Raw genomic sequence first — 12,478 nt, forward strand, 5'->3', positions numbered from 1 at the left:
ATTAATTCCTATACAGTGAGGGGAAACACAACGTGTACCATCTGCTACAAGACATTCGCGTGCAATTCTGCGTTGGAGATACACTATCGAAGCCACACCAAAGAACGACCTTTCAAGTGCACCGTATGTGACAGAGGATTCTCAACAAAGGTTTGACAATATTTTTGAACCACTAATTAAGCTTTATTTTTAATTTTATTGTATTTTTAATATAATGATAACGTGCAACGTAAGAGTCACACTTCTAAGTATGAATTCCAATCGAATGTTTCTGGCTCGCGGCCAGTTTATATTTTATTGTTACACAAATAGCGACATCTCTACGCTTTTACAACATATTTTCAAATTTTTAAACAATTATACTTTAAATATAAGAAATAATTCACTCAAATACTTAATAACCATGATATAAATAACTATAATTAGATAGTAAATAGGTAATTTGTACGATTTTATTTTTGTGTTACACACACATTAGGAAATTCTAAACATTTTTTAATATCATCTCAAAAATCGATCGCTACGGTCGCTTAGACCGAATATAAAATCATCATATCAAAAATTTCGATTCAGCGATTACATCGTTCCATAGCTTAATTGGCACCGACACGGACAGTCGGAGATGCTGGTTTGATCCCCGCTGGAACGGTCGATTTTTGATATGATATTAAAAAATGTTTAGTAAATAGGTAACAAAATAAATAGCCATGTTAAAATTAAAAGTAGGTATTAAACATAGAACATCGAGTGTTTATCGTGTTATTCACAAGTTTGAAAGAAATCGAAAAGCAAGTTTCCATGAACTAAGCAGAGAACTTCATGTTCTGGTTTTATTTCATCTAAGTTTCCATACATTAATTTTGCAGACAGTAATTACAAGTCCCTAGTTGACGCGTCTAGTTCGCATTAGTTTTAGCAAGTGTCTTTCTCTGCACCCGAGCCGCTGTGAATTTAACTAGTAAATGTCATAGAGGTACGCTAACTAATTCTCTACATTAGTTACATTAAAAGGCAAATTTACTAACGGTATAGGGTATGTTCATTCAAATAATTATTAAACATCTATTTTGTTCAGACATTCAGAAGTTCAGACAAAAAAAATACAAATTATAAGTTTCGAGTGCTCTACAAAGTATTGCATAAATTCAAAATAAGAACACCAATCAAACATTTTCGATCACGCAATGGCTTATGTTAAGTATATAAATTTAAAAATGAAAAAATTCCAGATATTCTAAAATGTCTGTCACTATACTTTTAAGTTACTAGTGATTTTCGCGCCATGTGGCTATGGTAAGATATATAGCCACTACCTCTCTTCCCATGGCTATCGTAACTAAGAGATAAGGAAGTTCCAAGTAAGATCCACTTGGAACTCCAAAATCCGACGGATCGCAGAAAAACCATCGAATTGCTGGCTACTAAATACACAAACCAGAGACGAGTAGCAGCGTCGTCGGCGCGACATAGTCAGTTCTCCTATCAACATCCCACTTGCCTTGCGTGTTGGCGTGGAACCTTACGAGTTCCCTCCAAACACGTCGACTCTCTCTCAGCCAACTCTTGGTGGCCTCACTTATCTTGGCTAACGGCAGTATCACTAATTCCGATTGCGACAGCGGTCGCAACGTAGGCCTCTTTCCCTATGTAGAAGAATGATCGGAGTTTAATCCACCGCGCTGCTCCACTGCCAATTGGCGGATAAATAATGATATAACTATAAAGGTATATTTTATTTATATTTTTTAGAAGAAATAGAAATTTATTTAATCGTTATGCATATTCCAAACAAAGATGTTAAAATAATGGGATTGATTATATTAGTATGTGGCCCCTGGCACAACTGAAAGCCATTAAACCCAAGAATAATAATATATTAGTAGGTAACTTTCGTATCCTAGAAACAGTATTTAAACACGTAACATATTACTAAAAGACTTAGAAATACACGTTTAGTTAGAAATAAACACTACAATATATATTTTAATTTACGTATGAGATTTGATAGATATAAATGTATGTCTAGTACTAAGTATAATAATCAAAAACGGTACAAATCACAAACTGTATGGGTTATCCTCTACCGTGCGGTTGAAGCCCTACTTACAAAGGAATGATTCTTATTTTTCAACGCAAAAAAAAAAATCTCAACTTGAAATCTTTATCTTAGCTTTGATTAATTATTACGCAAAAAAAGAAACAATCAGGTAATTCCTAGATGCCGACCATTTCATGTTGACGTTTATCGTAACAAATCGGTCAAATAACATTGTGAAGGTTAACTTACTAATGATTTTTTTTTTTAATTTTACTTACAAATCTCATAGATTAAAACTGACAAAAGATTATCATAGGAAGCTGATAAAAACAAGAGCGAATATTTTTTATGTATGAATGTTTATTCAGTTTGGTCGCTGACTATGTTCGCTCTGTCTACATATTCCCCGGATTAACCTTAAATGGCAGATAAGTCCTTTAAACGACTTTCTTAAATGTCTATTTAAGTCTTAAGTAACAAACCACTCGATGCACACATCGCACGGCTTTCGCTGATTTACTGCCGATATTGGCATATTTGACTCTAGGAGTGATAAAAGTTACTTGATACAAGGCATTGTTTCTTAACTTTAAATATTTGAGATATACTATTACTTTACAATTTAATTAACTTTTAATTTATGAAATAGAAATCTTTTGCATTTATTTCTACATTCTTTAAAAAAAAATGAAAGTTGACTAGCACGTTTTGATAAGTAACTCAAATATATGTATATAATAAATAATTAACTGATATAGGAACAAAAAAAACGAGTCAAATTCGATATATTGTGCTGACGGACATGTCACGTGAGTGTCGTACTAAAGCTTTTCCAAAACGTTTTCAAACCAATCAACGCGACGGGCGGTATTATAAAAGAAATCAGAACAATGTGGGGCCTGTCTACTTATAATCAAATGTTTGAAGTATAAAGCAACTCAAGATTCACTTAAATAATTAATTCAATATTTTATACAATACATGAAGGTTGTTAAAAGGATATCTCTTATTTTTATGGCAATTCAGGTTTTATAATCAGTTCGAGCAATATTTCAAGCATGTAAACCTGCGTTTGCGTCGCGGTCCATCGTCGCCACAAAAATGATAAGTCATAAAAACAACGTCACGGAAAACGATCGGAATATTAATTCATGTCGTAAAATATTTATTGCTTATAAATCCTTGAGCCTTTACCTACGCTTCTCGTCATAAAAAGATTATTTATGCTTGACAAAATAACATTTTTCGTAAGTTTCTGAAAGTGACCATGCGGAGATCTTATCAATAAAATATAGGTTATTTATGACGGCGCCGCGGTTATGTTTAAATGGTCTATTACTCATTCATTTCACTATAATTTTGTTCCTAATAGTAATACATATTTCAAAAATTTATCGTTGATAATATTATTGTTTAATAATAACAGTTCCTTTAAAACCCGGTTAAAAGTCAATTATTTTACTTTATAGTCTACTATATTACCATAAATAAATTATAAGGGATTTGTAAGACTTTTAGATAATAAGTAGCTGAAATTTTGCAACATTTTGGTTGCCCCAATATAAAAATTTAAATTAAAAACATATTACTTTGTTAATATAACTAACATAACATAACGTAACATAACTATAATATAACATAACATATTATGAAAAAGAAAACATATTGGCACTATTGAAAGCCATTTTAACCTGAAGAAGAAGAAGAAGACATATAAAGTTTTAATTTTTTATTTATTAATTTTATATTTTATTGTTTAATTTTTACATAAATAGTTTGTGTTCCGTTTGTAAGCACGATATACTGAAAATAAGATAATTATACAGCGATCTTTTATAACGATTCTAAAACTACAATATAATAAAATAAGACAAACCAACCTATCATATATGAAAGCTTTCGTTTGATAGACGCAATTGTAGCTTACAATTGTGTAGCAAAGAGACGCTTTGTTTACTTGTTCCAACTAATTTCAAATGAAAACAAATGACTTGTTTCTGTTTACGTGTCATTTATAATATATTAGGCCGAATAATTTTCTGATTATCTTAACTTCTTAAAGTTTTAAATAAAACCCATCCGATTAGATAACATTTATGATAACTCCTTCCCTCTTGTGCGTCGTATTGTGACCGTATTGTGATGTTTTATAACCTATTTTGCTTGAATAACCTACTTTTTATATGATGGAAGTGTATTAAAATTAATGTAGAGGTTTTAAAGTTTATCAATTAGAAAGAGACAAAAAATCTTGCGTTTTAATTATACCAATATGAAAATTTTGTATAGTTATACCTACATATGTAGGTAAGGGTGAAAATTAAAACTTACGACAAACTAACAAAAACATAGATTCGATTATATAGATATGAAAATAAGAAATGTTATTAAAATTATAGAAACGTGATACATCTTACAGTCTGTCCTTTAGTATAGAATCGAAACCGCAACCTGCGGAACAGAAAGCAGGGCCACTACAAACTGCGTCATCGGGCTAGGCTATATACACAAACACATACAAATACATACAATTCGTACAAATAATTTGAAAAAATAGTTTAATTTCCAAATAAACGTTTATAGGCTATGCTTTATATAGACGCAAATCAGTATAATTTAAGCAATTAATATAGATGCGTAATGCTAGGACATGGCTGTGTGGCACATTGCTGTGTGGTTACAGCAGTTAGAATATAGCCACCCTCTCTCTTCCCGTGGGTGTCGTAAAAGGCGACTAAGGGATAACACAGTTCCACTACTACCTTGGAATTAAAAAAACAGACCGATGGCGGAATAACCATCCAATTGCTGGCTTTGAAATACACAGGCCGAAGACGGGCAGCAGCGTCTTGCGGACTTGTGTAGGCCTATATCCAGCAGTGGACTGTATTAGGCTGAAGTGAATGCTAGACAAAGTGAATATTGAAATAAGTACGTACCTATTACTTTTTCGGTAAAAGTAAAACTATTAATTTTATATTTACTTCATAAAAAACGTGTATAGTACAATAGTTTCGGTTCGTGATCTTAGTTTACTTTAAAAAAATGTACTGAACTCAAATAAATATTATTATTATTAATTTGTTAAAGTTATAAAAAAACAAGAACAATAATACTCTGCACGGTGTTATCGAACTATAAATAGCTCGAAAATTAGTAATAGTTTGTATCAGAAATAAGCGGCGCGTAGCAAGTCGAAGCTTACAAGCGCATTTAAAATTACAATAAGTGTTACCGGCACTGGCATCTACACCGAAAGTTCACGCGCTGAACTATATCGATTATTCCAATCTTCTGAGCCGGTCTATTGAATCAAATTACGAATAACATTTACACCTTTATTCGCCTTAAAATTTTGTTTTAATCTTGGCAATATCGTTAAATTTAATGTTTAGTGAATTGTTTATTTATTTGTTAATTTTCCTAGGCTATCTTAACTATAGAGTTATTCGATAAATATAACATTATGTTTTTATTTTTACAATAAAGACTGAGATCTAAATTTTATACTTATTTCATAAATATTAACGCAGACGAAATCGTAACAAATAACTAGTATTGTATGCCCTTATTTGTACAGTGTCTTACTATCACGTCAAAAAGTTTTGAGCTTTTACCGGAATATTCTTAAATTGTTCAGGACATTCTTACTTAGTTGAGTAGTATGATATACAGAAAATTTTGATATCACTCATTGTCTTTTTTGATATTCTACTAAACACATCTGATATTTATTATATTAAAAAAAAGAAAACGAATTAAAATCATTTATACGTTGTTGTTAAGCCGTTCACTTAAGATAGCCGAGTATTTAACAATTAAACTAGTTGAATACTAACACATGGAAACGGCTAAAACAAGCCGCCAATTTATTTGATGGTCTATATTTATAATAAGCACATGTTACGGAAAAAAAATTAAATTTTCAATATATTCATGATCTTATTAAAGAAAAATTAATAAGCTTCTTCGACTCAGTTAGATAATGAAAGCAGCCATTACTTGTTATAATAGGTACACTAGATAGATTTCGTTCATAATCATTGTTTTGAGTAGGTAAATGCACAGAATTGATCTCGCTTTAATTTTATTATACGTATAGATAGCAAAATAATTTAATTATAACATTTTTCAAACTAACAACACCTAAATGTACTATTTCTGCTTTATATTTTAATTATACGGATGCATGTATGTATGACTTAGCTAATAATATGTGAATCAATACACCCATATACAAAATACTAAACTACAACTCTACTACTTGTTATTAGTAAGAGAAGCAAAGCGATCGCTTAAAATATACTTATCATAAGCTATTTCCGTTTTTCAATCCCTATAATACAAATGTAGTATTTCATTTTTCACTTTACTGATTTTTTTCCCTTTTGACTTTTTTTTAGTGTGTTTATGTAGAATTATTTTTTTATTTGTGTAAGCGTGTGCGTAAATGTTGCGTGTATTTGTGGTTCCAGAGCAGTGGCGGCGGTTGCCGGTGCGGTAGGCGCACGCGCGCACCCCGCCCACCGCACGCCACTGCTTTGGACCTCTGGAACGCCTTCGTCTACCCGGTATGCGAGAGTGACGCCTGAGCGTGGACTCTGTATTTTGCACAACCCCCTGTAACCTTTTGTTTCGAACAAATTATTTTTTGGTGTATTGCGAATTATGTTTGAAAATAATGCCATATTCGGTGTAGATTTAAATGTTAGGTATATACTGTCCATCACCTGTATGACAGATTATATTTCGGAACACTTTTTATTAATTACTTCTTACGACAATTTTCAAGTATCGAACATAAAATATATAACAAGCATTTAAATTAAAATAATTTTCTTCGAAACAAAATGTTACTACCTCTATGTAACGAAAAACTACATTACGCCATCAGATAACTAACGTTCTAGTCATATTTTTGAGTGTAGTTATCTATCTATCTATCGTATCTTCTTACAACATACAAGAAATAAATTAAACTTTATTTCGCTTTATTGGTAGGTTATAGCCTAAGTATAATTAGTTATTAGAATAACACAAACTTAAAAACCAGATATTAATTCGTAATCACATAGTTCAGATCGCTAAGGTCGATTTGCAATTAACTATCTACATACATACACTTAAATATGACTAGGTGTGGTAGTTGTTTTACTTATAAGAGCGATAAAACTACCTTTTAAATTACAAGCTCGTAATTATTAAAATTCAAGCTAGTTTGCAAACACACGTTTATCTTATAAAAATACCTCCATTGTTTTATTATATCAAAATAAACAAAACATATTTGAAACGATTTCAATTTTTCTATATTCTTTTTTTTAAGACTGTATGTTTCGTTATCAGGGCAACATGAAGCAGCATATGCTAACGCACAAGATTCGCGACATGCCTCCTGGTTTTGATAAGAGCATAAGTGGCTCGACAGGGCCACCCAGTGAAGAAGGTCGCGACCCTAGTCCAGAAAGACGTTCGTCGCCTGAGAAAATGGATCTAAAACGGTCGCCGCCCGCGCTTCCTCCACCACCAATGACACACCCACCGCCTATTGATATGCCTCCTTTACCCAAAAGACCAACAGGTATGTATAATCCAAATACAATTAAAAATTAAACTTTAATTTAATGCATTTTGCATTTACTATCTCCTGCATAGAACTTGGCGTACAACGCCTACCTATCTGATATTATGAAATAAACACAACCAACGTATCTTCCTATAAACATTACAATTTAATAGAAGATTAAATTAAAATCTACAAGTTACCATTACGCAGATTCGAGTTAAAGTTGATTTAATTTTTTACAGTACCCGCCGCTCCAAGTCATCCTCCGCCTTCACAGTCGTCTAAGCATTTGTGCGGAGTGTGCCGAAAAAATTTCTCTTCTTCGTCGGCCCTACAAATTCATATGCGCACTCATACTGGCGATAAGCCTTTTAGATGTGCAGTTTGCCAAAAAGCCTTCACCACAAAAGGCAACTTGAAGGTAATAATAAAATCTTAAATTTTATCCTACAATATTTGAAAAAAAAAAGTTCTATAATCAAGCTGTTTAAACAAATTTTTTTTTAATTAAACTTGCATATTGTTAAAGGTGTGTGCTGTGCTGTGTGGCTACGGCACTAAAGAATTTAGCCACCCCCTCTCTTCCCGTGGGTGTCGTAAGAGGCGACTAAGGGATAACAAGGTTCCACAACCACCGTGGAACTTAAGAAGCCGACCGATGGCGGGATAACCACCTAACCGCTGGCTTTGAAACACACAGGCCGAAGACGGGCAGCAGCGTCTTCGGTGCGACACAGCCAGTACTGCGGTCACCAACCCGCCTGCCCAGCGTGGTGACTATGGGCAAAACACATGAGTTCACGTTATTTTTGGCGTAAACTTGTGGAGGCCTATGTCCAGCAGTGGACTGTATAGGCTGTAATGATTGTTAAAGGTGCACATGGGCACGCACATGTGGAGCGGAGGCGCGTCGCGGCGCGGCCGGCGCATGTCACTGGAGCTGCCGCCGCGGCCGCTGCACGAGCCGCACGACCTGCTGCGGCGCCCCGACCTCTTCTACCCTTACTTACCTGCACCTTTCCTCAATGGCATGCAACAAAAGGTAAAATACATGTCGATTTAGATATTCTACCACATTTCTTCGCGTTTAAGGGAACAGACTAGTCGGTGATTTTAGGGAATTTTTATGCGACTAGGTTCGCAAATAAACGTACGGCCCACCGGACGGAAAGCGGTTACCGAATAACCTTTTGACCGCCATAGTCACCTATACTTGACAAGGGCTCGCGAGTCCTGTGCGCCAGCGACGTCTATAAGTGACAAAAAACCCGGACCACAAAAATATTAAATAAAGTTATTAAATAAATATTTCTCGTATTTTAATTCAACATTTCTGAAAATAGAATATCCCTGCAACATTCGAGTATAAAAAACAAGTATTTTAGAGCTACACGTACTGAGAAACATTGAAATAAAAAAATGCATTCTTATTCCACGTGAATGATATGTCCCGAACGCCGAAGTCGTCTATAGTTGACCGCTAGGGATGTGACGCAAGAGGTATAAATAAATAATAAAGAAATAAATATTTACAACATACACACACGCTCATCTGTTCCTAAAGTAAGCAACTTAATGCTTGTGTTATACTTGGTAACAGCTGACTGGTATAGCTACATTTTTTTTAATAAGCATACATATAAATAAATATATATTACACCCAGACTCGGGGTAGGAATCGAACCCATAACCTCCGGAGCAGAAAGCACCTGCTGACCTGTAGTCACTACAAACTGCGCCAATAGGCTAGTCAAAATGGTATAGATGTTTTTAAGCTATTCAAAATTCAACTCAAACGTGTTATATTTTCTATAAATAATTTGATATTTGAATAAAACATAATTGTGTTTGCTCGCAAACGAAAAAAAAACCGACTTCAATTACATCGACAAGTAATACAACGTAGATCGATGAAAAAATAGTCGAGCAACTACGCGTTATTAAAGATTACTCAAAAAGTATTTATTAGATCTCAATAAAATTTATATGTGACCACATGATAAACATCAGCTTTCGATTAAATTAAAAATTATCAAAATCGGTACACCCAGTAAAAATTTATTACGGATTTTCGAGAGTTTCCCTCGATTCTTTTGGGATCCCATCATCAGATCCTAGTTTTCTTATCACGGTACCAAACTAGGGATATCTCCTTTCTAACAAAAAAAGAATTGTCAAAATCGGTACATCCAGTAGAAAGTTATGCGGTATAATACAACGTAGGTCGACGAAAAAAGCGTCAAGTAAAAACACATTATTAGATATAACTCGAAAAGTAGTTGTTAGATCTCAAATAAATTTAAATGGGACCAATTGGCACACACCACCTTTCGATTAAAACAAAATTTGTCGAAATCGGTCCACACGGGCAAAAGTTCTGATGTAACATACATAAAAAAAAAAAAAAAAAAATACAGTCGAATTGAGAACCTCCTCCTTTTTTGGAAGTCGGTTAAAAAGGTAAAAAACATAAAACTATCATCAGCTAACACATAAACAGCAAATTAATAAAAAAATCAAATTAACTAAAATCAATCAAATTGCCATAATAAATCTGATATCTCAAATTTGGAGTATCTCTAGCGCGTAGTCATTAATCCGTTCTCTACGCGCCGTTGTCAAGTATAGACGACACGCTGGTGACGTCATAAGCGAATAGCGAGAAAACTAGTGCAGTGCAACACCTTAGATCCTTAGAGATGAGCGATACCTTAGAACATCGTCGTATTTTGGAAGGCGTCGATGATTTTAATAATATACAATTACTTACTAATAAAAAAAAATTTTTTTTTATCTAAGGTCAAGAGCCAAATTAAGATTTTATTTCTCATTCTCAAAATCATCTGGCAGCATCAATATCATCTCTAACCCCCACTCTCATAAAAGCTTTTTTTCTGAGACCCATCTCTTTGGTGTCGTGAAATCAAATGGCTACTTACTCAGTACTGTTTTACTACTATTTGCTACCCAAGCAAAAAAAATAATATTTAACGCATGTAAATATTACTTTTAAACTAAAGCTGGCACCGACCGCATCGATTATATTAATTTGCTTCATCGGATCAACTACTGAGTTGGGGAACAGTGGAACACGGGGCACTATGGAACAGTGTCGATAAAAATTTGAATTCTAAAGTAATTCGTGTGGTAACGCTTCGACCAATTACAGCGCGTCCTGCGCCAAACGAGGACGTAGCGAAATATGGCGGTGTGACGATGGAACTGTGAATAGTAAAATATTGTATTTTTTCTTGTTCTAAAGTTGAGATTTCTTTTCAAAGTACTTTCTTTTTAGTAAAAAAGTTTAAAGAATAGGTAAATGATATTTTTCTTTTCATTAATCTTAATCATTTTGTCTATTTGAGACAATTGTGTGGAAAGTTCCAAAAATAACCTAACTTTTTATAAAACTCGTTTGAAACTTTGGCTCCCTTATGGGGCACTATGGAACGGGGCACAGTGGAATACTGTTCTAATGAACCTTAGATAATAAACTATTATCTAATAAGATAATAATTGTGTTTGCAGGCAAACGAAAAAACCAACTTCAATTATATCGACAAGTAATACAACGTAAGTAGACGAAAAAATAGTCAAGTAAATACGCATTATCAAAGATCAATCAAAAAGTTGTAATCGGATTTCGATAAAATTTAAATGTGACTACAAGATAAACATCGGCTTTCGATTAAATTAAAAATCATCAAAATCGGTGCACCCAGTAAAAAGTTATGCAGATTTTCGACTTTCCCTCGATTTCTCTAGGATTTATCTCCTAGGGTTATCTCCTTTCCAACAAAAAAAGAATTTCAAAATTGGTTCATAAACGGCGAAGTTATTCCCGAACATAAATAAAAAAAATATATAAAATATATATCGAATCGGTCGAATTGAGTATCCTCCTCCTTTTTTGAAGTCGGTTAAAACATTACAAATTTGAATTCGGTTAATTTTTTAACCGACTTCAAAAAAAGGAGGAGGTTACTCAATTCGACCGTATATATATTTTTTTTTTATGTATGTTCGGAGATAACTTCTTCGTTTATGAACCGATTTTGATAATTCTTTTTTTGTTGGAAAGGAGATATTCATAGTTTGATACCATGATAAGGAAACCAGGATCTGATGATGGAATCCCAGAGAAATCAAGGGAAACTTTCAAAAATCGTAAGGGTGACTAGTAAATTTAATCATGTTTTCATTATGTACTATAAATTTATAATTATATTTTATAATTTTGAAGTTGGTGCCAAGTAAATACTACAACAACCTGGCTACAATAACAAATACAAACAACACACACACAACAAACAAGTACAAAAAATATTATTAGATATGTCAAAACAATAACAGAATAGTAACAGTATTCAACCTAATAGTCAATGACTCAAATTATGAAAGAAAACTGAATACAACTTATGAGTAGATACTAGAGTAAACATTTTTGAATATCATATCAAAAATTGACCGCTCCAGCGGGATTCGAACTCGCGTCTTCGACATACCGTGTCGACGCTCTAGCCAATTAAGCTATGGAACGATATACCACTAGAGCGAAACTTTTGATATGATGATTTTTACTTTCGGTTTAAGCGAACCGTGGCGCCGTCTATAGTGAGTTCTTTACAGAGACTCGTAACTATTCAAAGTTTCATATTACAATGAAAATCTTTGACAGGAGACGACACCATGCTATTTTTAATATGTACGATTTTTATTTTTGTGTTACCCACAATTAGGAATTCTAAACATTTTTGAATATCATATCAAAAATTGACCGCTCCAGCGGGATTCGAACTCGCGTCTTCGACATACCGTGTCGACGCTCTAGCCAATTAAGCTATGGAACGATATACCACTAGAGCGAAACTTTT

General features: G+C 33.5%; 1 protein-coding gene across 1 annotated transcript in view; it reads left to right on the forward strand.

Annotated features, from left to right (window-relative positions):
* LOC123669464 (homeotic protein spalt-major-like) overlaps positions 1 to 12,478 on the forward strand; it is a 31,087-nt gene that overhangs the window by 15,972 nt on the left and 2,637 nt on the right. Inside the window, exons 3-7 of the mRNA XM_045603070.1 lie at positions 17 to 150; positions 6,514 to 6,609; positions 7,385 to 7,619; positions 7,847 to 8,025; positions 8,479 to 8,646. Coding sequence (XP_045459026.1) covers positions 17 to 150; positions 6,514 to 6,609; positions 7,385 to 7,619; positions 7,847 to 8,025; positions 8,479 to 8,646 — 812 coding nt within the window. The remainder of the gene's footprint in view (positions 1 to 16; positions 151 to 6,513; positions 6,610 to 7,384; positions 7,620 to 7,846; positions 8,026 to 8,478; positions 8,647 to 12,478) is intronic.

This window comes from Melitaea cinxia, chromosome 3, assembly GCF_905220565.1.
Source record: "Melitaea cinxia chromosome 3, ilMelCinx1.1, whole genome shotgun sequence".
Lineage (NCBI taxonomy): Eukaryota > Metazoa > Arthropoda > Insecta > Lepidoptera > Nymphalidae > Melitaea > Melitaea cinxia.